Consider the following 27,771-nt stretch of genomic DNA (forward strand, 5'->3'; position numbering starts at 1 on the left):
AGTTTCAACCACAGCGCCGCTGCGGATTTCTCAGCCAGCACTTCCTGGAAGATATTGTTGGATAGATGAAGCTGAATTAATGAAAAGGCCTTACGGTCTTTCCTCTTTTCATCGTCGGTCCAGGTCTTGGCATCTTTCTTGCCAAAACCATCAAGAGCTTCATCCAGATCAGAAGATTGGGTAAGTATCGCCCTCATCTTCACTTGCCACAGAGAAAATCTCGTGGTATAATCCAGCTGCGGTAGATCGAACTTCAAGGAAGACATGTCGCAAAACCCTAGATTGAAACACGGGCTCTGATACCACTTGTTATAAAAGCAACAAGCAAATAACGAAGAATGAAACAAGAACACACGCAGGGGACACAAGATTTAACGTGGAAAACCCCTTCCAACACAGAAGGGGAAAAAACCACGGGCGCCAGCCAGCAAAACTTCACTATATTGGGGAGTGTTTACAAACGCCGTGGGTTATCTTATAATCTGATAAACCCTAGCCGGCGGCTTACAAGATGTATATATAGGCGGTGCCAACGATCCGTACGATCCGCTACGCTTCGGCCCAAGCCTCCGGCGACGGGCCTCGCTCCGCTCGTCAGAAGTTAGCCTCCCTTTAGTATATGAATTTGGATCACAATACAACAGCTTCAACAACTACTTTATTGGTGTACCCAATACGGGTTGTAGTGTTTGTTGAACGAGTCTTCTTTGTGATTGTAGTAGACTCGAAGACCTTATTGATTTGTCTAGTCGGTCGGGAAGTTGCATGCTTCGGATGGTGTTTGCATTTTAATTTTTTAATGGTTTTTACCTGGTTTTCCCATTAATCATCTGAGCAATTTTTTTTCTTAATTAATAGATCGGTCTAAAGCTTTTGTCCCGTTTCAAAAAATACTCTAGAAACCAGCCAATAAAAAAGAAAAGAAAATGTGTGGCCAAGCATTTTGCCAGTTGGCTTTGTTGCGTGCAAAGCCAAACGGGCGCAAAAGCGTTTTGTGGCGGTGATAGGTGATTTATTTGGCCACAGGATTGCCAGACAATTCTACGCCTGCAGTCCTGTGATAAACAGCTCATTTCTACGGCCAATGCAGATTTGCTTTCTGGCGAAGGTTCTTCCCTGACCGCAGATAATCGGATGATGTTGAAAAATAACTACAGTGATAACATATATAATCACAATAATCGTCCGATCCGTATGAAATTCAAACAAATTAACATTTTCACAAGGCCAAGGTTTCTTTCTCAGGACAAGTTTATCTGATATATATCTACCCTCTGTTTATCGTTACTCTTATCAAAATTCATGCAAACCGTGTGAGTATGTGGTGCAGGACGCCTGAAGCCCCCTGGCCGTGGCTGAACCTTTGCGTATTGTGTTGCACAAAATGCAAAGGAAATATGATGTGGTCACTGTGGTGCCAAGCTGTGAGATGGGGCTCACAGGGGGGCCCGCCTCATCGGCTGCCCACCACAACTCGCATGAACACCTCAAACTCCATCCGTCCGTAACATCAACAAGTTTCAGTCCTCAGCAGTGCAAGGCTGCCGCCTCATGGCGGCATCCACAGCATCTGGCTCCTTGACACCCTTCCTCCACCGGTACCAAGCGCGAAGCCGCCGCCGCGCAAGGTTCATCGTTGCGGCAAGCACGTCTGACGCCGAGCCAGCCCAAGAGGCGGCAGGGCCAGGGAAGAAGAAGACGGTGGACACGAGGATACACTGGTCCGACCCTGACGAAGGCTGGGTGGGAGGAAATGAAAAGAAGGAAGGCGACGGCGGCAAGAACGAACCCCTTGGAAGAAGATTCGCCGACCTCATCAACAACCCGTCATCCGAGTCACACTACCAGTTGAGTTCCGTTTCAACACAATTGACCGTACGTTTCTTATCCACATTTCTGATGAAAACTGAGCACCAAAACTTCTTCTGATCCTGAACCAGGTTCTTGGGAATAGCACCTGAGGCGGACATAGAGGAGATCAAGGCGGCGTACCGGCGGCTGTCCAAGGAGTACCACCCGGACACCACGAGGCTGCCGCTCAAGTCGGCATCGGAGAAGTTCATCCGGCTCCGTGAGGTGTACAACGTGCTCAGCAAGGAGGAGACCCGACGATTCTACGACTGGACGCTGGCGCAGGAGGCCGAGAGCCGCCGGCTGCAGCAGCTCAGGTCCCGACTTGAGGATCCTTACGAGCTCGACATCCAGAACTACGAGCCCGTGCCAGACATGGTAGATCGCCTTGGCGGGAAGAACATGGAGCTCAGCGATCAGGCCATGACCGCGCTCACGTTCGACATTGCCATCTTCATCATCAGCATCTGCTGCATCATCTACGCCTTGTTCTTCAAGGAGCAGTACTGATGACAAGATGTGACGAGCGCAAGGTGCAGGGTTATATACAGAATTAGAGGCGCAAATGGTATAGAACATGCAAGGTAATCGCTGAAGACAGTATGTCTTTTCAGTTAAATACAGCATATCATGTAACGTGAAATACAAGCTAGGAATCACTCATAGGTCAACAATCCTATAGCTTTGTCCAAAACTTGGTTGTTGCTGTTTCTGAATTTCTCTTCAACTTATTAGGGCAAGAGTATATAAATCTAAAATGCCAAAGTGCTAACCAGGAGACAACCGTGTCATGCTGTACTTCTCGTTATCTCTCTGGTCCGAGTGAATGAAGAACAAAAAGTAATCCCAGGCGTGTAAAAACTGTTGCCTGAGAAACGGGTGTCTCATCTTTCAGAATCGTCACACTCGATGATCTTGACAACAGAAGAATCGCCAATCTTTTCAAAAATTATCACCCTGTCGTATGGCTTTATTATGCTGACTGACCGGCCATAGTTCAGTGCAAGTTTTATCCCATATTCCTCCTTGGTGAGCCCACCAGTTTCGGCCTGTCACAGAGAAAATATATCAAAAATCAGCTTTGATATTAGAAAGATCCATACTGTAGACCTCCAAACGGAAAGCGTCCCGAGCTACCGCCTACCACATATGTTTAGCATTGGAAAATAGCAAAACCTCAAGGTGTATCTGGTATTGATGATTAAGAAGCGCATACATACCTCGTCAGTACTCCCCATCAAAGGGTAGACACCTCTTACAGAAAAACATTGCCTCGCCTGCAAGTAACAGTCAGCAGATATAGGTTTACGGATCCCACTTGATTAACAAGAAAACTACAATCAGAAAGATAAACATGCCGGTTACTTACCTGTGTCGTTCCATAAGAACGCCACTTCGATGGATCAGATCCCTCACGTGGAAACACAACTGCCAAAACTGGCATTGGGGGCCTGTACTTAGCAATTAATCTGCAGAAGAGGATGTACAAAGTGAGTTGATTGCATTTGCACGACAGAAACATGTTTAGTCGAGTGCTGATCTTGCATAGTATAGAGCACCTAGCAGCTCTCCCTGAGAAGGTGAACACAATAATCGCAGCAGCTTTTACTTTCATTGCAGAACGAACCTATATAAGAACAGTAGATTGTCACTTTCTATAGTAAAATATGTCTGGCCTAATGATTTAGAAGTACTTACCGCTGATGATGCTACAGATTCTTCATGGGCCATGGGTTCACCTACATGCCTCACTACTCTCTTGAAGTGAAGTGACTGGTTATACACGGTCTCAGCCTAGAAGAGCAGTCAATCATTGATCAGCCAATCAATTAAGATGATTTTACAAGTTACTCATACATGATGTAGGGACGTACTTCTGAACATATCTTGCCAACAGTACCCACAGTATCAACAGGATATTGCCCTCGAAGTGTCTCCGCACCAAGTAAAATGCCATCAGTTCCTAAAATATGAGTAGCATAGGAAATAAGAACCTACAAATTTGGCAGGTAGTGTTAAGAACAGCACAGGTTTACAGACCATCAAGGACAGCATTTGCTACATCAGTTGCTTCCGCACGAGTAGGGCGTAGATTGTCAACCATACTGTCCACAACTCTAGTGATGATCACAGGTTTGCCAGCCAGGTTGCATTTCTGAATACCAGTCTTCTGGGACATGAAAACCTGAACAGTGAAAAAATGATAGGTTATGAAATGAAGCAACCAATACCTGCAGTGATGCCACTGATATAAGTGAGATTATGAAATGAAGCAACAAATATCAACAGTGCGGCCTATAAGAGCTAAATGAGTTAACTGTAACTGTAAACTGATCAGCACATAAATGGTAAACTGTTGCACCATAACAACAACGATATTCTTGTAAATATATACTTGTGTGAGTATCATTTAAAGGCAACCGGCCATCATGAATAGAAATTAATATACACCTATCTGATAGCGCACAGGGTTTGCAAGGTACGGAATTAGGTATTCTTTGAAAGACCAAAATTTACCCTCTCTGGTGGGAGGTCGATTCCCAGATCTCCTCGAGATATAATAATACCATCAGCCTCTTGGAGAATTTCATCAAAATGCTCCAAACCCTAGAAAGAAATAAAGTACTGCACGATGAAACTAACCATAATATAGCAGTGAAACACAATGAACACATCATGAAAGCGTGATAGTTACCTCAGCATTTTCAATCTTCGCATAGATCTGCGTGTCTTGAAGATCATGAGATAGTAAAAAGGCTCTAAGCTGCACACACAAAATATTACTAAGGATCAGCAGTGTTCCCATAGCTAACTACAAATTCCTCGGTTACCAATTCCTTGGTTGCTACATATCAACAAAGGTACAAACAGCTTATCATCATGCAGAGGATGTACTGCCTCAAGTAACTGGAGAAACAGTAGCACCATTTCAATGAAGTAATATCAATATCAAACAATGAACAAGTCAATAACAACATACATCTTCTCCATGTACAATTATACTTGTTCAACAGATTGTATCATTAACCAATGCGTTTGACAATTATACCCCATAGAAATATGAGCCTACATGTAAGTCTGCCCTTGGTTTATCTTCCAAGTTAAACTGTAGATACATACAGGTTCAGGTGCTAATTCCCATTTATAAAATTGGCTCAGAATTTGCATCACTATGCCTCTCGAAATCTAATTTCTGTTGAGACTTGAGTGCACAAAAGAGCATGAAAAGACACTGAAATAAAATACTCCCTCCGACCCAAATTAATTGACGCAACCCAGGAGTACACTTGTACTGGACATAGGCTATGGTTGCGCCAATTAATTTGGGTTGGAAGGAGTACTAAAGGTAATGTTGAAAGGAAATCACGAAGCAGGTGTGTGAATAACTGAATGGATAATTCAGGTGCAAGACTGGAATGATCCAGAAAGAAAACACACCTCACTGACATCCTCAGAAGAGCGGGTATGTGAAAGCGATATAATATCAACACTGTTCTGCAACCCCCATGTTGAAATGACCTGTTGCAGGAAAAGTATGCTTAGGATGATTTTGGAAGATGCGAGTTAACATAATAGCATCAATATGAAATCATGCATTAGAAATGAAATTTCAGATGTACGTAATCTTGAAATAAATTATTCCCTATAATTTCTTTTATTTGTTCAGACTTAGACAGTCTCCAACAGACTAATGCAAATCTTTAACATGTGTTCAAATTCTACTATGTTATCAAAATATGATCAAATACTCAAATAGATGATCGTATGAAGAAATTAATATTATCAATCCATATGACAATCTAAATATCACTGTGTACATTGGTTGTCAAAGTTTTAAGATGTTGATTGCACACATTCAAGAACGGAAAGAAAAAGGAGGAACCAAGTTCAACTTTTGAAAAATGGTACCTACCAAATCCTCAAGTGCAACTAAAGATCAACAATAGTCAACATCAGAAAGAGCAAGGGATATCATGTTCACGTGCAGAATGCAGCTACATAGTTGTATTTGGATGCAACATGGCTGCAGAACATATTGTTTGGTATGTTAAGTATTTTAACTTGTAAGGCATGTGTGTTCTCTTTCTCCGAACAAGTCATATAGCTCATCTTGTTGAATGCTGCTAACCCAAAAGGATAGACACCGCAAAATCTACTGAACCTGAAACAGAATCGGATTGCTATTTGTACAAAAAATTGCTAGCCAAGATCTTTTGTACAAGGAAAACTTAGACTGATAGATTGTTGGCAATAATATAGCTGAGTAGTGTACAGAAACTCAGAGTAGTGCACATTACCTGTTTATCATATTCACTCAAAGTGGGCATACTGATATGTACTTGTGAAACATGCAGAGTGAAAATGGGCCCTGACAGTGTAGCCGTATTCTTCACAAGACAAATCACTTCTTCACCAGAAGTCTCAGTAACCTATAGTTGCAGTATATAAGGACAGGTCAATATTGGGAAAAGGCATGTATAGAAGGAGAATCCAGATATTAACGTACCTCGAGCCAGAGAGACGTTGATTCACTTCCTGTGAAAAGATATTGACCCATGAAAAGAGTATCACCCTTCTTCACAACCTAAACTCAAGGAAAGGGAATACGATCAGATTTGCGGTATTCAAAGAATCTGAATTTGAGAACAAAGGGTACTATCACTAGCATAATAGAAAAGTCAAAACAACTTATATTTGTTGCATAAAATCCATGAATTTTACTTTAATGCCAGATGCAGTCACACAGAACAAAAGGGACATATCGACATCAACGCATAGAGAGACAGATATAAAAGAAGTATAAATAATACACTGATTACTTCATATCTTTTTCTTTTTCTTTTTATCCACTTACTTTTGCAAGATCACCAAATTTAATTGGTAGAATATCAGCTGAGGGAGCTTTAGAAAGGTCTGGTGTTATTGTGACATGATTTCCACCTTTCAACTCGATTGATCCACCAGTTGAGTTGTCAACCTGAATTTCTGGACCCACTGTATCTAACATTATCTATAAATAATAAGATCAAGTTAGATGCAGGAAGCATATGCCTCTTGGCAACAATCTTAAAGCATTGCATATACCATACAAGGTTATTAAGAGAATGCAGAAAAGACAAGCCAACCATGATACTGAAAAGGTTTAATACATAAATGAAATTCTAAATTTTAACTATGAGTTGCTGCCTCAAATCAGAGGTACTGAAAAAGTGTATCACATCTAAACTCTTCATACTCAGTAAGCTAACTCAAGGAATATTTTTTACAAAGACCAATAATTAAAGTGGAATGAACATCTGCAAAATAAATAGAAAAAGGCATCTCCAAATAGAGTACATATCTGAAGTGCACAAAGTTAGCAGTATATATCTCAAGGTAGAAATGTTTAGGTAGTTTAGCACTCTAAGAAACCTTTTTTCGTAAATGAAAGCACTCATATAAGAACATATATGTCTATATGCATCTATGCACATGGAACAGAAAAATGAAACTTGGATGGAAAAGACTTAGAGAGAACATAACCCATATGTACGGAAAGAGGTCTACAAAGTTTACATAATCAACATCATAAAGTAGAAGGATGGGAAATTAAAGTATGGACTGGAGGAAAAAGCTACAAAACAAAGCAAATGATATTGTACATGTTTACACGTGTAACTATAGAAAATATGATAGGTATGTACATCTAAGAATTTACACATGCCTATTACTAAAACTTGTCCCAAATGTTCAGTCGTTACTGCTGAAGACATAATTAAAACAATTGAAAACATATCACTTTGAAAGTCAATCAAAACAACAAAAATAAAAATACTCCCTTGACACTTATTATGGGCCGTAGGAGTAGGACAAAATCAATATAGTGTAAAGCATGACTCTTACGTAGCGTATTGACTAGGCAATTGGTACTCAACAGATCCATCACTTTGTAGCGATTATAAAGGACTCGGTCTTGTGACTGCCCTTTCTATTAAAATTCTGAGCTGATATGTCTATATTGGAATAACATCAGGATAAATATATAATGATTCTGACTTGTTTTATATAGGCTGGATACAAAAGAAACAGCCAGGAAGTGACACATTAAGGTTTATCTTAGTAAACCTGCAACATACTGGTGAGGGTACCTCGTTTGAGTACCGGATAATAATACAAGACCTAGTAGTATACCTATTTTCAAGTCTCTGCTCTACTGTAATACAGTCATGTGGATGATTAAAATAACGCAATTTTCTATATCTTAATGAGAATGTTCATAACTAAAGGTCACTACAATTCTTATGTGTTAGTTTCAGTCTTCCAACTTTCCCAGCATAGACATGTTGTACATTAAACGATACATACCAAAAATTCTGGATAAGTTATTAACTAAGGTTGCCAACTTACAGGGCACAACTTCTTGACATTCTGTGCGGCTTTCCTCAGATTGTCAAGGGTCTCCTGATGATAAGCAGCATCCTTCCAGGAGAAATCGAACCGCGCAACTGCAAAAAAGGAAACGATACACAGATCATTACGATTATTATATCACGACAAAAGCAGCAAAATGGCGAGTAGCGCCGTTGCAGTAAATCCAGTTACTTAAAAAGGAAACCGTCGCCAAACCTGACATCCCAGCAGTGAGGCATTCTTCAATAACCTCGACCGAGCGCGACCTGGGCCCCAGCGTCCCAACAATCTTGGTGAGCGACGGGAATACTTTCTGCACAAGAGCGCACGCAAAGGTATGTATAAGTGTCGCGATCCAGGACCCTCGAACCGAAAGCGAAACTGTCTCCGTCCTACTACTTGCAAGTAAGACCGTTCGATTTAGTGATTTGGGAAGTCACTGGACTTCCACCGAATCATGGCAACGCATTTGGCGTCACGCGAGATTAAACCCCGAATTCCCCAATCCGGCGCGATCTATCCCGTCGGAGACACGGATCGACGGCATTCTGAGGAGATGGATCACCGCGATGCCCGCCTCTCTGCGCACCAAATCGGATCGAGGGAACCAGAAACATCCAGACGAAGAAGTCCGAATCCACCCACAGGCGCCGCGGATACACGGAGTTCGAGATCGATAGAGAAGAGGGGGGAAATGGAAGGGGGGAGGGCGCTTACGGGCTTGGCGGGGGCGAGGCAGGAAGCGAGGCGGACGGGCTCCTCGAGGAGCATGTGGTTCCCGCCCTGCATCTCCTCCGCGGGCGGGCGGAAGCTTCTGGAAGGATCTGGCTAGGGTTTTGGCTCTCTCGGTCTCGGGTGTGACGCGATGCGATCGAGTGTAGGTCCTCGGAGCGGGCAAAGCGAGGGAGGAAGAGGAGGGCGCGTGGGGAAGAGAGCGAGCAAGCGAGGCGTGAGGAGAAAGAAAGGAAAAGAAATGCGACAACACGTGGCATTTCGATCTCGTTTTTGTGTTGAAACATCTCTTGGCGTGGTGAAGCGACAAAGTCGTGGGTCCATGACATGAGTGGGACCCCTTGGAAGGTTTTAACTGCCCTAGGTGGGCAACTGGGCATGCTTGAAAAACGGTCAAAACCCGACAAAATCTTTTTTTCAAAAATTTCATCGATCTATTAATAATCATTAATACCAGTACAAAGATGTTTAAAAATAATAAAATTATAAATAGATCACTGGACCACCTAGCAATGACTATAGACACAAGCGAGCCGAAGGCGCGCCACCGTCATCGTCCCTCCATCACCGGAGCTAGGCAAAGTTTATCCTAGTAGAGCTTGTTGTAGTAGACAGATGAGAAGTTGTTATGCTAAGGTCCCAAAGTACTAACGCACCAGAGTAGCAACCATAGCTAATGACGACAACCGTAGATCAAAAGAAACTAACATGAAACCACACAGTTGAAACATTTTATTTAGCACTAGCACGAAAGCCCGTGCGTTGCTACGGATTAATTTTACAATTCAGCTATTTTAGGTAATTTGGTGTTGTTCGTATTTTCCACAATGGCCAGTGCCTTCACTGTCGCAAGCAACATCATTATCTTCCACCACCACTATCGGCAGATGGCGTGTTGACATTTCTTAATTAAGCATGCGGCTGTTTTGCTACGGTTTGGTTTTTATTAATTAATGAATATTATTTAGGTAAAAATATTTTATTGTTGGATATGAGTTTATATTTGACACGTTAATAGAGGCACAACTATATTGCAAATAATTAGCTTATTTTTTGTTGGGTTGTGTCATAGCAGGGATTGTTTTTTTTTGTTGGTTCTCGTCACACCATCAAGAAACGGTGGTTTTCATCCACATAGGCATGTATACCAGTGAAATTCTTTGGCGACACAGGACACAGGCCATGGCGGTTATAAACAACGAGGATCACCGCGCTCGCGCTAGGTTGGCTCCCGTCGCCCCCACCCCCTGAGGCGGCCGGGGCGCCCCACCCCTTCTCCAGCCCGCAACCCCCTCCCCCCACCCTCGGCGGCGGCGGATCTGCTCTTCCCCGCGCGCGAGGCGGACCGACGGGGCGGTTCCCGACCTAGCGGCGGCGAAGTCTGGCGGTGCTGCTTGGCCGCTGCAACTCGGACCGTGCTCTGGCCGGCCTTCCGGTCGCGGCGGCGGCGCATCTCGGCACATGGAAATCCGCCGCGCTAGTGCTAGCACGGCAGGTGCATGTTAACGCCGCGTCCCATTATAAACCGCCGCAGCCTACGCTTTGTGGCAGTTGTGTGTGATGGACACAAACAAACTGCTTAGAATGGTACACCCTCAGATTTAAAATAATTACTAAATATGAATGTATTTGCTAGGCAATTATTTTTACACCAGAGTAGTATTTAAATTTTGAAATACCATTTCAGATTTACCGCACAGTAGGTGTGGTCCGTCTCATTAACAAGTAAGAAAAGGTAAGGCTACATAAACCTTGTGTGGCCAGATTGGCGAGGGAGTCGGATCCTGATGCCCACCGCCCCACCCCACCCCACCTGGACGCGAGACAGCGAGAGCTGGAGGCCGGCGCCTTCTCAACGTCGCGAGTGGGATCAACACAGCCTCGCGCCGCACCCCTTCCAGATCCCTCCCCAGAGAAGAAACAAAATCAATATCAACAGGTGCAAAGTTCATGACACATGAATTCATAAATTTGAACATATCTCAATCAATTTCGCGAAAGATATTCCAATGTCCTGCTATACATATATATAGTAGGCGCGGTGACTCAACATTACCCAACTCCAGTCGCTCTAGCGTTATCCCAAATTTAAAAAGAAATATATATACCAGCTTTGCCTCCATTTCTATTCGCCCCTCCTTTGTGTGCCACTCACCTCAACCTTCAACTCCAGCACTGCACCTTCATTGCTAATCTGTGTGCAGAACTCGACTGACGACCATAAAACTATAGAAGATGGTACCATTATCGATGGAGGTCATGGTAGTGCACATAACAAACCTAATGATCCATTTACATTGGGATGTCACCATAAGTAAAAGAGCAGAATTTTAATGTATCAACCACAAACCTTGATCCTTAAGTATTGCATGATAGTGAAATCAATCTCTAGAGGTTTGCACTTGACAACACACACACATCTTGTGTTTATAATTGAGATTGAAGTAGATACTGAGTATTGTCTCCTTAACTTTTTTCTTCAGAGAATCTCACTCGAGTTCATAAAGTTCTGAAGAACTGAAGAGTATAGTACACCAACACTTGGTAATCAATCAAAATATGTAGTACTGCACCCTGGAAATAAATAAATAGTTGAGCAAGCATACTGACCAAAATATTTTTAAATTATCTAACAGCCAAGAGTAGGCAACGGCCAAAAGGACGGAGACAACAATGTATTTTAGCATAAGTGCAACAATTGAATGTTATGTCATCTAGCACCGATGTTTATACAAAGTATGAACACTAAACTGAGATAAATAGAATTCATCCAGAAATGATATGATGTAATCACACTATGAATGGAAACCTAAGCAAATACAGTGATGTTTATGACCCACCCAATGAAAAACATTCTTAACTAATGTGATGCAAACAAATATTGGTAAATGCTTACGAGCATACACACTAAAAGCAGATGTACATGTAATTATAGCTTTTATTATTCCTGAGATAAATGGCAATGTTGTCGTAATAGTTGGTACAAAAATCTGCAAGAGCATGGCATAGCGCGGGGCGCACAATCTCCACGCGGCGTAGTCTCTCGACCAACCAAACTTAGACCATTAGCCTTACTGGAGTAGAGCATTAATACTTATGTTTAATTAGTAGACGATTGTTGTACCTCCGGATGTTGTTGGAAGTAATCCATGAGGCTGGCCCTCTGGCCCTCTTAACCCTGAATACCAGTTTCTCCTTTGTTCTTGGATTTCTCACAAATGCATTAACCAGAAGAATCATCTGGTCTCATGCAGCAAATCATATAGTCATGTAGAAGCCTTTTTCTATCACACACATTTTAATTTCAGATGTCCTGTCAAAAGACGCTTCCTCTCCCGACAAGTGCTGCATGGTGGTGTAAACATTCCTGTATAGCTTTTCGTGTAGTTAATGAACTCATAGAGGATCAGATACCTAATAAAAAACAAAACCATGTTGTCATTCAGAGAGCACGAATCATATAACCCAAGCTTACATGTCTTACAAAGATAATCTAACATAAATTATACTCGACAGTACGTATACAACGAGATAGAACATCTTACATGTATGCATCCGTTCATGCAACGCTGCCACCATATTCCGATTTGTGCAGGTTAGATTGATTGAGTAGCAGCCACTACAGATAAGGAGGCGAATCGGAAAGGTAGGGCTGCGAGCCCGCACCGTCACGCTCCTTCTATGCCTCCATCCTCGCCGCAGCGTGGGACAGAAAATATTGCATGCACTTGGTGAATGGTTAACCAAATAAACATGTACATATAACATGCAATGCCAATATTATATGTAGTACTGAAAAATTCCAAGAAAATCAACCCTATTTCTAAACATAAAGGGAGCTCATACCTTGTTGGGCGGAGCACATGGGGCGAGGACGGATGGCTACTGTGTCTGTAGAAACTGGAATTCAATCCTTGATCTTCACAACTGAAAAACCGAATTAAGAAAATAGAGTTAAATCTTCACGACTGAAATACAACAAATCAAAACAATTACTCTTCAAGTAATTTTTAAGAAAAGCTATCCCAAGAGTATAAACAATGACAAGAGATATAAAGCAAGAACATAAGTAATTGTGTCTTACTCAAGATAATGAACAATCATATTTATGACAAGGACGCTAGCTTTGCTTCTGAAGAATAATTATTCGACAGCATGATTCACTCTACTCGTAATCCAAGGCAAATGTAGCTCATGTACTTGTATGTCAGCTTACTGTCCAACAACACAAGGCGCCATGAACAAAATGGTAACATGTATTGCTAACCTCTAGCTTCTGCCTTGGAAGGACCTTGTGGTGCGCGGTGGGGAGGTGGACGACCAAAGGACGACCAAACTGAAGAGAGGGGGGAACGTATTGGCAGAATAAGGAAACTGTAGCATCGTCTCCAATGAACAAATCTGTGTTGATAGCTTACACCTGACAGTCATCGCTTCTCATCATGCATCGTCAAAGCCAAAGGGCACAAAGCTCAAACTGACGCTCGCATATGAAGTGCACAAAGCTCTTCGATGTTCACATATGCCTCCCCAAAGTGCATGCCAGCCTTGCTAACAAGATAAATCAGAGAACATCAGTAACTTGAAATATCTGCAACAATTCGTAACAGTAAACCAGGCTGATCTCCAGGTAAATACACTAACTAATGAAAACCCTAAATCTCAAATAAATCTACACTATTAAATTCATTTAGCAGTTCTGTTTTCCGCATAAGTTAGGCTTTTACCATATTACCAGAAGCTAGCAGAACCAAAGCATTTATATAATGTGACCAAATAGATTTATTTTGACAATGAAAGTGGACTCCAAAACAAAGAAACATCTGCACAATTAAGCACTCGCCCAATAGCAGATATAAGACGGATTGGATCCAGTTAGTAACTTCCAGTCCAATCATCCATGATTCTATTTCCTTTGAAGGTCAGTATGGAAATTTAAGAACCTTTCAGCCAACATATGATGCATTTCTGAATTAATCTAGTCAGCGACATAAAACGTAAGTTCAAAATGCAAAAATGCATGTTCTAGTGAGACTAAGCATCACAAACAACTAAATTCATTTTCAGTACATAGTCTGGAGGTACAGGCGGCGACGAGGAGACTGACGGCAGCCAGGTACTCATAAAATTATAAATATATATCAGTTTCTGAACTTCATTAATCCAACAGCAAAACAGAGCAGATACTCATCAAAGACTGAATTGGAGCATAAAATAAATTTCAGCATGTCATGCTAGTAGTTAATCATGAACATCTAATATTCATTTGGATTGCATTCCTGTGAGATAGATATAAATAAGCTACCTGCACAACTATGTACACGATACGTGTAGCTTATTTTTCGCATGGGCAATGGGCAACAAAATGAAATCTTGCAATAGCTAGACTTATGAATGAAAACTAATACACTCCAATTACAGATGTTTTTGATAAAATCTGGATACTTGGTATTAAAAGTTCAAGCATCGTATATGGAGATAATCTGAAATTTAGTGTCATAGATATTCCAAAGAAACAACGTGCATCATCAAATTCCTCTCCATAGGAATCACCAAATAAAAATAATACGTTGGCTAAGATCTCCAACAGTTGATCCGTTGGCTAACATCTGCAATTTGCTTGCTGTTGTATTACGTGAGAAGATGCCTGCTAGTTTAGGCCTGTATGCAAAAATAAGAGGTGGGGATTGTGTAAGTCGTGCGTACCTGAAAAAGGCGACCGCTTCGAGCGGCGTGAGATCCAGATTGTACAGACGCTGCACCCGCCGCCAGACATGGCTCACCGGAGATGTGGCCGGGGACTCGAAGGAACTCCTTCCGACCGTCCCGCTGTTCATCACGTCTGCTATGGAGGATGGTGATGCCCCATGTAGCCCTCCGCTGCTGAACCTTCACTCATGTAGATTCCGATGTACGATGGCTGCGATCCAAGGCATCTCCTCATCTTGGGTAGAGGCGGCTAGGGTTAGCAGCAGAATAGCGAGGCGGCAGTACTGGGCGGCGGCGACAGCGAGAACGAGAGAGGGAGTAGATGGGTAATAAGCGTAGTCCGGCTGCTCCATGGCGGCGCCAATCGGCGGCGGAGACGGCCGGTACTGGCGGTGGCGGTGATGCTGAAAGAGAGGAGACGAGGAGCGAACAGATGGCTTCTAATCAGCGGCGGAGATGGCCCAAGACGATGGAGAATATACTACCATGACATGCCGTGCTCGCACGGTAGCACCATCCATGGCGCTCTCGCCCGGCGCGGCGGCGGCGGATGCTGGGGGAGGCGGCGTTGCGGATGGGTGAGGTCATGCGTGTGGTGCGCGGTGTACATGGACTGCGAGCCGATTCCTCAAATCTGTTGGGCTTGGCCCATTTGCGCGCGTGGGGGACGAAGGGTGGGGAGGTGGACGATCAAAGGACGACCAAACTGAGGAGAGGGGGGAACGTATTGGCAGAATAAGGAACCACTTTAGTCTTTTTAAGTAGTAGAGATAAGGCCTTAGCCGGCGTCTCAAGCTTAGCCTGGCGACGCCTCCGAGGGCGAGAAGGAGGAGAAGAATGGAGGGTAGGAGTGGCGGCGGGCCTAGGATTTCTCCCCTCGGTGGCCTGGAGGGGGCGACGCGAGGGGAGCGTACTGATGAGTTCGTTGCATGGAAAACAAAAAATTTCTACCGTGAACATGAACAAAAACCAAGATCCAATCTAGGAAGAAGCAAGATCTAATCTACGAAGATCGAAGCAACGATATGTATGTGAGACTAACCCTCGAAGATTCCAAAGCCTACGAGATTAGATCTCGTTGTCGATGTAGTCGATCATCCTGTGTTGCAATCCGGCAGCACTTCCGTACTCGGTCGTGCGTACGGTGTCGATGAAGCCCGTCCTCTCCCCGTTCCAGCGGGCAGCGGAGGTGTGGTAGATCCCCTCGGAATCCCAGCAGCACGACGGCGTGGTGGTGGAGGTGGAGGAGAAATTCCTGCAGGGCTTCGCCAAGCCTGCGCAGGAAGAAGAAGGAGGGAGAGAGGGGCGGCTAGGGCTTGGGGGGTGATGTGCTGCGCCCCAGCCCTCCCCTTCCTCTTATATAGGCGTGGGGGGCTGCCTTGGCCCCTCCTCCAAGCCCTTGGGTCGGCCAAAACAAGGGGGCAACTTTCCCCCCAAGTTAAGTCCCTATTTTCAAGGGATTTGATCTTATCCACTTGATCCAACCGCATGGGCCTTGGGGGGCTGGTGTGTCTGGCCCATGTGGGCCTATTTGACCCCCTCCGGTCCATGTTGGTCGTCCGGGATAGGTGGGCCCCACTATGGTACCCTTCGGAACCTTCTAGAACCTCCGGTACAATACCGAAAAATCCTGAACTTTTCCGGTAACCCTGAAAATGACTTACCATATATGAATCTTATTCTCCGGACCATTCCGGACCTCCTCGTGATGTCCTGGATCCCATCCGACACTCCGAACAAACCTCGGTCTCCATCTCATATTCCGAATCTACTTATGCGACATCGAACCTTAAGCGCGTCACCCTACGATTCGTCAACTATGCGGACATGGTCGAGACTCCTCTCCGACCAATAACCAATAGCGGGACCTGGAGATCCATAATGGCTCCCACACATTCAACGATAACTTAGTGATCGATTGAACCATTTACATACGATACTGATTCCCTTTGTCACGCGATACTTTACTCGTCCGAGGTTCGATCATCGGTATCTCCATACCTAGTTCAACCTCGTTACCGACAAGTACTCTTTACTCGTTACCGTGGTATGTCATCTCGTGTGACCTTGTCACATGCTTGCAAGCTAATTAGATGTCATTCCACCGAGAGGGCCCAGAGTATATCTATCCGTCATCGGGATGGACAAATCCCACTCTTGATCCATATGCCTCAACTCATACTTTCCGAATACTTAATCCATCTTTATAACCACCCATTTACGCAGTGGCATTTGATGTAATCAAAGTACCCTTCCGGTATAAGTGATTTACATGATCTCATGGTCAAAGGACTAGGTTACTATGTATCTGAAAGCTTATAGCAAGTTGAACTTGATGACTTGATCTCATGCTACGCTTATTTGGGTGTATGTCCATTATATCATTCACCCAATGACATAACCTTGTTATTAACAGCATCCAATGTTCATGATCAGGAAACCATGATCATCTATTAACCAACAAGCTAGTTAAACGAGAGGCTTACTAGGGACTCTGGTTGTTTACACAACACACATGTATTAATATTTCCGGTTAATATAATTATAGCATGGAGTATAAACATTTATCATGAACACTAAGATATAACAATAACTAATTTATTATTGCCTCTCGGACATATCTCCAACACGTACCACTTCCGAATTTCGGGCACACCTCCTTGATTGGAAACATGCAAAATACCAATGAAAACCCTGATACGTCTCCAACGTATCTATAATTTCTGATGTTCCATGCTAGTTTTATGACAATACCTACATGTTTTATTCATACTTTATATCGTTTTGATGCATTTTCTGGAACTAACCTATTAACAAGATGTCGAAGTGCCAGTTCCTGTTTTCTGCTGTTTTTGGTTCCAGAAAGGCTGTTCGGGCAATATTCTCGGAATTCGACGAAACAAAAGCCAAACATCTTATTTCACCGAGACGGACCAGAACACCGAAGGGGAGACAGAGAGGAGGCCCAGGGCCTCCACACCATAGGCTGGCGCGGCCTAGGAGGGGGGCGCGCCGCCCTATGGGGTGGGCCCACCAGGCACCCCCTTGCGCCGCCTCTTCGCCTATATAATCTCTCGTGACGTGAAAACCCTACAACAATTGACGAAACTCCAGAAAGACTCCAGGGACGCCGCCGCCATCGCGAAACTCCGTTTCGGGGGACAGAAGTCTCTGTTCCGGCACGCCGCCGGGACGGGGAATTGCCCCCGGAGTCATCTCCATCGACACCACCGCCATCTTCATCGTCGTTGCTATCTCCCATGATGAGGAGGGAGTAGTTCTCCCCCGAGGCTGAGGGCTCTACCGGTAGCTGATGCGCGTAGTTGACACGTCCGTTGGGAACCCCAAGAGGAAGGTGTGATGCGCACAGTAGCAAGTTTCCCTCAGTAAGAAACCAAGGTTTAATCGAACCAGTAGGAGTCAAGAAGCACGTTGAAGGTTGATGGTGGCGGAATGTAGTGCGGCGCAACACCAGGGATTCCGGCGCCAACGTGGAACCTGCACAACACAACCAAAGTACTTTGCCCCAACGTAACAGCGAGGTTGTCAATCTCACCGGCTTGCTGTGAACAAAGGATTAACCGTATTGTGTGGAAGATGATTGTTTGCGAAGAACAGTAAAGAACAAGTATTGCAGTAGATTGTATTTCAGATGTAAAGAATAGACCGGGGTCCACAGTTCACTAGCGGTGTCTCTCCCATAAGATAAATAGCATGTTGGGTGAACGAATTACAGTTGGGCAATTGACAAATAAAGAAGGCATAACAATGCACATACATATATCATGATGAGTACTATGAGATTTAATCAGGGCATTACGACAAAGTACATAGACCGCTATCCAGCATGCATCTATGCCTAAAAAGTCCACTTTCAGGTTATCATCCGAACCCCTTCTGGTATTAAGTTGCAAGCAACAGACAATTGCATTAAGTATGGTGCGTAATGTAATCAATACAAATATCCTTAGACAAAGCATCGATGTTTTATCCCTAGTGGCAACAGCACATCCACAACCTTAGAACTTTCTCACATCGTCCTGCATTTAATGGAGGCATGAACCCACTATCGAGCATAAATACTCCCTCTTGGAGTCACAAGTATTAACTTGGTCAGAGCCTCTACTAGCAACGGAGAGCATGCAAGAACATAAACAACTCATATATGATAGATTGATAATCAACTTGACATAGTATTCAATATCCATCGGATCCCAACAAACACAACATGTAGGATTACAAAGAAACGATCTTGATCATGATAGGCAGCTCACAAGATCGAGCATGATAGCACAATTAGGAGAAGACGACCATCTAGCTACTGCTATGGACCCATGGTCCAGGGGTGAACTACTCACACATCAATCCGGAGGCGATCATGGCGATGAAGAGTCCTCCGGGAGATGATTCCCCTCTCCGGCAGGGTGCCGGAGGCGATCTCCTAAATCCCCCGAGATGGGATTGGCGGCGGCGGCGTCGCTGGAAGGTTTTCCGTATCGTGGCTCTCGGTACTGGGGGTTTCGCGACGAAGACTTTAAGTAGGCGGAAGGGTAGGTCAGGGGGCCACACGAGGGGCCCACACGCTAGGGCCGCGCGGCCAGCACCTGGGCCGCGCCGCCCTGTTGTGTGGCCACCTCGTGGCCTGATACGTCCAATTTGCATCACTATTTTATATCATAATTTGTTGTTATTCATTGATATATTTCATATTGGGACACAATACTTATGTTATTTCATCTATTTTGCATGTTTCATGATTATTTGGAGATCGCGCACCGGAGCCAGGATTCTGCTGGAAAAAGCACCGTCAGGATGCAATATTTCGGAAGATCAACTGTGGAAGGAAATTATACCAAAAATCCTATTTTTCCAGATGACGGAGAAAGCCAGAAGGGGGAGTCGAGAAGACCCAAGGTGGGGCCAGACCACAGGCCGGCGCGGCCCATGGCCTGGCCGCGCCACCTTGTGGTGTGGGGGCCCCACAGCCCCTTTCGCCTCCTTTTCTTCGCGAAACCCTTCGTCCCGAAAACCTAAGCTCCAGAGGGTACGTCGCAAAGAGACACAGCCGCCTCTGCGGGGCGGAGAACACCAGAGAGAAAAGAGCTCTCCGGCGGGCAGGAATCCGCCGGGGAAATTCCCTCCCGGAGGGGGAAATCGACGCCATCGTCACCGCCATCGAGCTGGACATCATCTCCATCGCCATCACCATCATCTTCATCATCATCACCGCCATCTCCACCGCAGCACCTCGTCACCGCTGTAGCAATTTGGGTTTGATCTTGATTGTTTGATAGGGGAAACTCTCCCAGTGTTGATTTCTACTTGTTATTGATGCTATTGAGTGAAACCGTTGAACCAAGGTTTATGTTCAGATTGTTATTCATTATCATATCACCTCTGATCATGTTCCATATGATGTCTCGTGAGTAGTTCGTTTAGTTCTTGAGGACATGGGTGAAGTCTAAATGTTAGTAGTGAATTATGGTTGAGTAATATTCAATGTTATGATATTTAAGTTGTGGTGTCATTCTTCTAGTGGTATCGTGTGAACGTCGACTACACGATACTTCACCATTTATGGGCCTAGGGGAATACATCTTGTACTCGTTTGCCAATTGCGGGGTTGCCGGAGTGACGTAAACCCGAGCCCCGTTGGTATATCGATGCAGGAGGGATCGCAGGATCTCGTAGTTTAAGGCCGTGGGTTAGATTTATCTTAATTACTTTCTTGTAGTTGCGGATGCTTGCAAGGGGTATAATCACAAGTATGTATTAGTCCTAGGAAGGGCGGTACATTAGCATAGGTTCACCCACACAACACTTATCAAAACAATGAAGATTAATCAGCTATATGTAGCGAAAGCACTAGACTAAAATCCCGTGTGTCCTCAAGAACGTTTGGTCATTATAAGTAAACAAACCGGCTTGTCCTTTGTGCTAAAAAGGATTGGGCCACTCGCTGCAATTATTTCTCTCGCATTTTACTTACTTGTACTTTATTCATCTCGTTACATCAAAACCCCCGAATACTTGTCTCGTGAGCATTTACAGTGAATCCTTTATCGAAACCGCTTGTCAACACCTTCTCGCTCCTCGTTGGGATCAACATTCTTACTTATCGAAGATACTACGATACACCCCCTATACTTGTGGGTCATCAAGACTATTTTACGGTGCCGTTGCCGGGAGTGAAGCGCTATTGGTAAGTGGAATTGGTAAGGAAAACCTTACCGTTTGTGCTGATTTTATTTGCACTTTCGCTATAAGTCATTATGGAGAGATCTTCTCTTCAATTTCTATTTGGGAAATCTACTACTACCGCAACGGTAGTGGATGAGGCGCCAGTGAGGAAGTGATACCATATAAAATACCTATGAAAATTATTGAACGTGTTATGGATAACCGCTATGAAGGGGATGGAACCGTCCATCCTGGTGATCATTCTTGTTTTTGCATGAATTATGCGGGTTATTCAAATGTGCAGGTATTGCTATGAATGAAGTTAGAAAGAAACTATTCTCTATATCGCTGTCTGGTAAAGCGGCGCATTGGTATAAATTGCTGAAGAATGGTGATTCTCTTGATTGGGAGGACATTGTGCCTTTATTTTATTCTAAATTCTATCCTCCAAGTGAAATTCACAAAGATCGTAACCGCATATATAATTTCTGGCCTCATGATGGAGAAAGTATTGCCCAAGCTTGGGGGAGATTGAAGTCTTTAATACTCAAATGCCCCATTCATGAGCTTCCTGGTAATGTTATTATTGATAATTTCTATGCAAGACTTTCTTTTCAAGACAAGACCTTGCTGGATACTTCTTGTTCTGGATCATTTACACGCAACAAATAAGAGTTTAAAAGGGACCTTCTTGATCGGATCCAAGAAAATACTGAAGGTTGGGAGAACGACAAGGATAGAGAATCAGGTATAATTTATGATTATAAATGCATTGAAGCTTTTATGGATACTAATAAATTTCGTAATATGAGTGCTACATATGGTCTTGATTCTCAAGTTGCTGCAAATCTTTATAAAGCTTTTGCCTCTCATTATGAATTGCCTAAGAAGAATTTTGATAAGTATCCTGAACAGTATAAAGATAAAATTGATTCATCTATTAATAAATGCGTTGTAGTTGAAACTGTTGATCATATTATTCCTGAAGCTTATATTGAAAAAACTCCTTTCCCCGCTAAAATGAAGGAGTACTCTGTTATAAATAGTGTGGTTCATAAAAGTGAAAAGAAACCTATAGAACCTGAAGAACAAATAAAAGTTGAACCTGCTGTTGCAATAGTTAAAGATCTTGTGACTGAAAATGTGGAGGATGGTCATATTATTTTCTGTGAAGATGCTTCTAATATTGTTTCACATCCTAATAAACCCAAACAAGTTAGTGTTCCTATGCTATCTGTTAGAATTGGTGATCATTGCTATTATGGTTTATGTGATATTGGTGCAAGTGTTAGTGCTATTCCTTATGAGCTTTACACGGAGCAGTGTGCATCTATTGTTCTTGTTCCTAATAATCCTTTGCAGCAACATTTGGAGAATAGCGAGAGTGAAGTTTTTAGGAAAGAAAGAGATGAGCTTGAGGAAATTTTTCTTCGCCAACCTATTCTCAAGCATGATTTACCGGTGGAAGATTTGGGTACAACACCGCCACCAAAGGAAGATCCTGTTTTTGATTTAAAGCCTTTGCCTGATAATCTTAAATATGCTCATATTGATGATAAGAAAATATATCCTGTTATTATTAGTTCTAAGCTTTCAGAGATTGAGGAAGAAAGGTTATTGGAAATATTGAAGAAACACCGAGGAGCTATTGGCTACACTCTTGATGATTTGAAGGGGATTTCTCCTTCTATTTGCCAACATGCTATTAATATGGAAGATGATGCAAAGCCTGTTGTTGAACATCAGCGTCGTCTAATTCCGAAGATGAAGGAGGTGGTAAGGAATGAGGTATTAAAACTTCTTGAAGCTGGTATTATATATCCTATTGCTGATAGTAGATGGGTTAGTCCTGTGCATTGCGTTCCTAAGAAAGGAGGAATGACTATTGTGCCTAATGATAATGATGAGCTCATCCCTCAAAGAGTAGTTGTAGGGTATAGAATGTGCATTGATTTTCGAAAAGTTAATAAAGTTACTAAGAAAGATCATTACCCCTTACCATTTATTGATCAAATGCTAGAAAGGTTGTCTAAAAATACTCATTTTTGCTTTCTTGATGGTTATTCTGGGTTTTCACAAATTGCTGTTAAAACTAAAGATCAAGAGAAAACCACTTTTACTTGTCCCTATGGAACTCATGCTTATAGGCGTATGCCTTTTGGTTTATGTAATGCTCCTGCTACTTTTCAAAGATGCATGTCTGCTATTTTTCATGGCTTTTGTGAGAGTATTGTGGAAGTATTCATGGATGATTTTTCTGTCTATGGGAATTCTTTTGATAGTTGCTTGCGAAACCTTGATAAAGTTTTGCAGAGATGTGAAGAAACTAACCTTGTTCTTAATTGGGAGAAATGCCACTTTATGGTTAATGAAGGAATTGTATTGGGACATAAAATTTCTGAGAGAGGTATTGAAGTTGATAGAGCTAAAGTTGAAGCAATTGAGAAGATGCCCTATCCGAGGGATGTTAAAGGTATTCGTAGTGTTCTTGGTCATGCTGGGTTTTATAGGAGATTTATTAAAGATTTCTCCAAGATTTCAAAGCCTCTTACTAATCTTCTTCAAAAAGACGTACCTTTTGTTTTTGATGATGATTGTAAGGAAGCTTTTGAAACTCTAAAGAAAGCCTTAACAACTGCTCCTGTAGTTGAACCTCCTGATTGGAATTTGCCTTTTGAAATTATGTGTGATGCTAGTGATTTTTTGTAGGCGCTGTTCTTGGACAGCGAGTAGATAAAAAACTGAATGTTATTCATTATGCTAGTAAAACTCTTGATGCTGCTCAAAGAAATTATGCTACAACTGAAAAAGAATTATTAGCTGTAGTCTTTGCTTGTGACAAGTTTAGATCCTATATTGTTGATTCAAAAGTCACAATTCATACTGATCATGCTGCAATTAGATACCTTATGACAAAGAAAGATGCTAAGCCGAGGCTTATTAGATTGGTACTTCTTTTGCAAGAATTTGATTTACATATTGTAGATAGGAAAGGTGCTGATAATCCTGTTGCTGATAATTTATCTAGATTGGAAAATATTACTTATGATCCTGTTCCTGTTAATGATAGTTTTCCAAATGAACAATTGGCTGTAATAAAGGTGAGCTCATGACAGTCCTTGGTATGCTGATTATGCTAACTTTATTGTTTCCAAGTACTTGCCTCCAACTTTTTCAGCTCAGCAGAGGAGGAAATTCTTTTATGACTTGAGGCATTATTTTTGGGATGACCCACACTTATATAAAGAAGGAGTGGATGGTATTCTGCGAAGGTGTGTTCCCGAATATGAACAACAAGAAATATTGAGTAAATGTCATGGTAGTGCTTATGGAGGACATCACACCGGAGATAGAACCGCGCAAAAGGTTCTACAATCAAGTTTTTATTGGCCAACTCTCTTCAAAGATGCAAGGAAGTTTATTTTATCTTGTGATGAATGTCAAAGGGTTGGTAATATCTCCAGACGCAATGAAATGCCTATGAATTATACTCTTGTTATTGAACCATTTGATTGTTGGGGATTTGACTTCATGGGACCTTTTCCGTCTTCAGAAGGTAACACTCATATACTTATTGCTGTTGATTATGTTACTAAATGGGTGGAAGCCATACCTACAAAAAGTGCTGACGGTGAGACCTCTTTAAGAATGCTTTTAGATATTATTTTTCCTAGATTTGGAGTTCCTAGATATATTATGACTGATGGAGGTTCTCATTTTATTCATGGAGGTTTTAGAAAAACTCTTGCTAGGTATGGTATTAATCATAGAATTGCTTCCGCTTATCACCCTCAAACTAGTGGTCAAGTAGAATTGTCGAATAGAGAGATTAAATCTATTTTGGGAAAGACCGTTAATAAATCTAGAAAGAATTGGGCTAGTAAATTGAAGGAAGCACTATGGGCTTATAGAACTGCTTATAAAAATCCCATGGGAATGTCACCCTATAAAATGGTTTACGGAAAAGCTTGCCATTTACCTTTAGAACTAGAGCACAAAGTTTATTGGGCTGTTAGAGAATTAAATAAAGATCCTAAACTAGCCGGTAATAAGAGGTTGCTGCAATTAAGTTCTCTAGATGAATGGAGAAGTGAAGCTTATGAAAACGCTAAACTCTTTAAAGAGAAAGTTAAGAAATGGCATGATAGAAGGATTATCAAAAGAGAGTTTAATATTGGGGATAAAGTCCTATTGTATCGGTCTCGTCTCAGATTCTTTGCAGGGAAATTACTCTCGAAATGGGAAGGACCTGTTATCACCAGAATTTGACCGAGTCAGAGGTGGGCCGCGATCAAGATGGGCTTAAAGATTATACATGGAAGAACATACATGAATCGGCCTTATATGCGAAGTTTGGGCTAGATTGCCCAGATATCTGTAATATAGTAGATCGCATCTTAGATTAAAAGATAGAGTTTGTCTCGTGCACGGTTGGGATTATTCCCACGTTAGAAAGTCCCTTGGACTATAAATATGTATCTAGGGTTTATGGAATAAACAACAACCAACGTTCACCCCAAATCAATCTCGGCGCATCGCCAACTCCTTCGTTTCGAGGGTTTCTACCGGTAAGCATCATGCTGCCTAGATCGCATCTTGCGATCTAGGCAGCATAAGTTTATCTTGTTGTTCATGCGTTGCTCGTACTGAAGCCTTTTTGATGGCGAGCAACGTAGTTATCTTAGATGTGTTAGGGTTAGCATTGTTCTTCATATCATATGCTATCGTAGTGCAACCCTTACGCATCTAGCCGCCCTTACACCTAACTTAGGTGTAGGGGCGGCACCCCGCTTGATCATTATTTAGTAGATCCGATCCGTTACGGTTGCTCCTTGTTCTTCAAGGATTAGTTTAATATCTGCAATAGTTAGGCCTTACAAAGGGTTGGAGGATCCAGCGGCACGCAGGGTGTCGTTTGCTAGTCCTAGACAGGATGTTCCGGGGATCAACCTCGTGTTGGTTTTTAGGCCTTGTCTGGGATCGGCTTACGATCACCGTGCGTGGCCGCGAGGCCCAATCGTGAGTAGGATGATCCGATTATGCGGTGAAAACCCCAAATCGTCGTAGATCGTTTTAGCTTTATCTTGATTAAGCAGGACCACCATATATTCGTGCACCTCGTACGAATCATGGGTGGATCGGCTCCTTGAGCCGATTCACAGGACAACCTGAGAGCCGATCGAGGCTCGTATTTAATGTTTACGTGTATGCCATGCAGGAAACTAAGCGAGGCATCTCCATCACCTTCCTGACCAGGTATAGGTCAGGTGGCACGCCCTTGCATCAGCATCGGACGTGCGTACCAGAGGCTTTGCGGGCCGTCGCTCGGAGGGACCAGGGCCGGCCGCAGTCCTAAGTTGTTCCCGGCTCTACTGTGTTGCCCGTCGCTGCTCGCCAGTGGATTTCTGACCGCAACACATTCTGGCACGCCCGGTGGGGCAAATCCTTCGACCATCTTCTACATCAACCACATCGCCATCTACATCTGAGATGGCGGACTGCACCCCAGTCACGTACGAGGATCTGACCGACGAGCTCAAGAAGAAGTATAACGAGGTCAAAGCTATCCTCGAGGCCGATCTCATCGGCTCTTTTCACCGAACCCGTTCGCATGGCATCAGGTGGAAAGGATTCTCACCTGAAGGCGCACTCGATGGAGTGGACCTGTCCGTCCCGTTAGAAGAACGCACCAGGTCCCTGCGGCAGGAGATCAACTACATGGTGGCCCACTCGCTACACCGCCACTCTGAGAACCTGGTGAACACTTTGGAGCGTGTCGCTCTTCGGGTGATCCAGGAGATCATGAGGCACCAGTACTCTCCGTCAGGACCAGCTCTCGGGACACATCAAGGAGAGTTGCCACTCCAGTCCCGTCCACCGCTGCCATTTGCGTTGGCAGCACCAGAAGTGCTGAACTCACCGGCATTCGTCGTCTACAAGATCGGTGGTGACCCTAGTGACTGCCAGTTCTTGCAAGAGGCGCCTAAGGAGATCCCTCATGGGTACATGTGCACATACGTGCCAGATTGCGGCAACTGGGCGCTCACAAACCAGGCCGCAACATCAGGGACTTCTGGGAAAACAGGAGGAACGTCAGCGACAGATCTTGAGAAGCAGACGTGGCTAGCTAAGTACGCCACCCCGACGAACCTCCAGAGCTCAGCTCCTGCAGTTGGCTCAGAGCTGGAAAAGCAAGCATGGCTGGCTAAGTACGCCACCCCGGCGAATCTTCAGAGTTCGACTCCTACAGCCAGCACCGCGGATCAAATCAGTACCATACTGAGAGACCAGTTCGGCATGGTGCCGAAAAGGAGGACAATCGGCTATTCCAAGCCGTACCCCGACGAGTACGAGTTGGTCCCGCTACCACCCAAATATCGGCTCCCTGATTTCTCCAAATTCAGTGGATCAGATGGTTCCAGCTCCATCGAGCATGTGAGCCGATATTTGGCACAACTAGGAACGGCCTCAGCGTCGGATCCGCTACGCGTGAGGTTCTTCGCACAGTCCCTCACGGGATCGGCTTTCGGGTGGTACACTTCGTTGCCACCGGACTCGATCCGGACTTGGAAGCAGTTGGAAGAACAGTTCCATATGCAGTTTCACTCAGAAGCTTCCGAGGCCGGCATTGCCGATCTAGCTCAAATACGTCAGAAGCGTGGAGAAACTGTGGCAGAATACATCCAGCGCTTCAGAAATCTAAGGAACCGATGTTACTCGGCTCGTGTAACTGAAAAGGAAGCAGTCGAGTTGGCAGTGGTGGGCCTTGCATCGCCACTCAAGGACATGGCCTCCCAAGCAGACTACCCTTCACTGGCGCACATGGTTCAGAAACTGTTAGCATATGAACAGCGCCATCCGGACTTGTACTAGGACAAATTCAAGCGTGCGGTAGTCCTGGTTGAGGCA

General features: G+C 43.7%; 2 protein-coding genes and 1 long non-coding RNA gene across 5 annotated transcripts; 1 reads left to right on the forward strand and 2 right to left on the reverse strand.

The window, feature by feature from the left end:
• Positions 1 to 1,482: 1,482 nt before the first annotated feature.
• On the forward strand, positions 1,483 to 2,626 carry LOC127294087 (NAD(P)H-quinone oxidoreductase subunit T, chloroplastic). Its single transcript, XM_051323831.2, has 2 exons — positions 1,483 to 1,847; positions 1,941 to 2,626. Exons 1-2 carry the CDS (start codon positions 1,552 to 1,554, stop codon positions 2,359 to 2,361), a joined length of 717 nt encoding a protein of 238 aa, XP_051179791.1. The 5' UTR covers positions 1,483 to 1,551; the 3' UTR covers positions 2,362 to 2,626.
• LOC127294085 (pyruvate kinase 2, cytosolic) lies at positions 2,418 to 9,208 on the reverse strand. The gene is made up of 16 exons (XM_051323830.2): positions 8,959 to 9,208; positions 8,458 to 8,554; positions 8,239 to 8,336; positions 6,707 to 6,862; positions 6,359 to 6,436; positions 6,150 to 6,281; positions 5,290 to 5,370; positions 4,547 to 4,615; positions 4,369 to 4,458; positions 3,892 to 4,036; positions 3,726 to 3,814; positions 3,550 to 3,645; positions 3,411 to 3,478; positions 3,221 to 3,320; positions 3,072 to 3,128; positions 2,418 to 2,900 (listed from the first exon to the last, which is right to left on the reverse strand). Exons 1-16 carry the CDS (start codon positions 9,028 to 9,030, stop codon positions 2,736 to 2,738), a joined length of 1,593 nt encoding a protein of 530 aa, XP_051179790.1. The 5' UTR covers positions 9,031 to 9,208; the 3' UTR covers positions 2,418 to 2,735.
• Positions 9,209 to 10,939: 1,731 nt separating this feature from the next.
• Positions 10,940 to 15,317, reverse strand: LOC127294088 (uncharacterized). 3 transcript variants are annotated; one of them, XR_007846372.2, is made up of 6 exons: positions 14,680 to 15,316; positions 13,394 to 13,524; positions 13,241 to 13,309; positions 12,519 to 12,900; positions 12,098 to 12,387; positions 10,940 to 11,547 (listed from the first exon to the last, which is right to left on the reverse strand). It is a non-coding gene; the product is annotated as an uncharacterized lncRNA (long non-coding RNA). The 3 variants fall into 3 exon arrangements; XR_007846371.2 differs by having other exon boundaries at positions 13,241 to 13,520; positions 14,680 to 15,317; XR_007846370.2 differs by having other exon boundaries at positions 13,241 to 13,524.
• Positions 15,318 to 27,771: the final 12,454 nt, after the last annotated feature.

Source organism: Lolium perenne, chromosome 4 (genome assembly GCF_019359855.2).
Source record: "Lolium perenne isolate Kyuss_39 chromosome 4, Kyuss_2.0, whole genome shotgun sequence".
Taxonomy (NCBI): domain Eukaryota; kingdom Viridiplantae; phylum Streptophyta; class Magnoliopsida; order Poales; family Poaceae; genus Lolium; species Lolium perenne.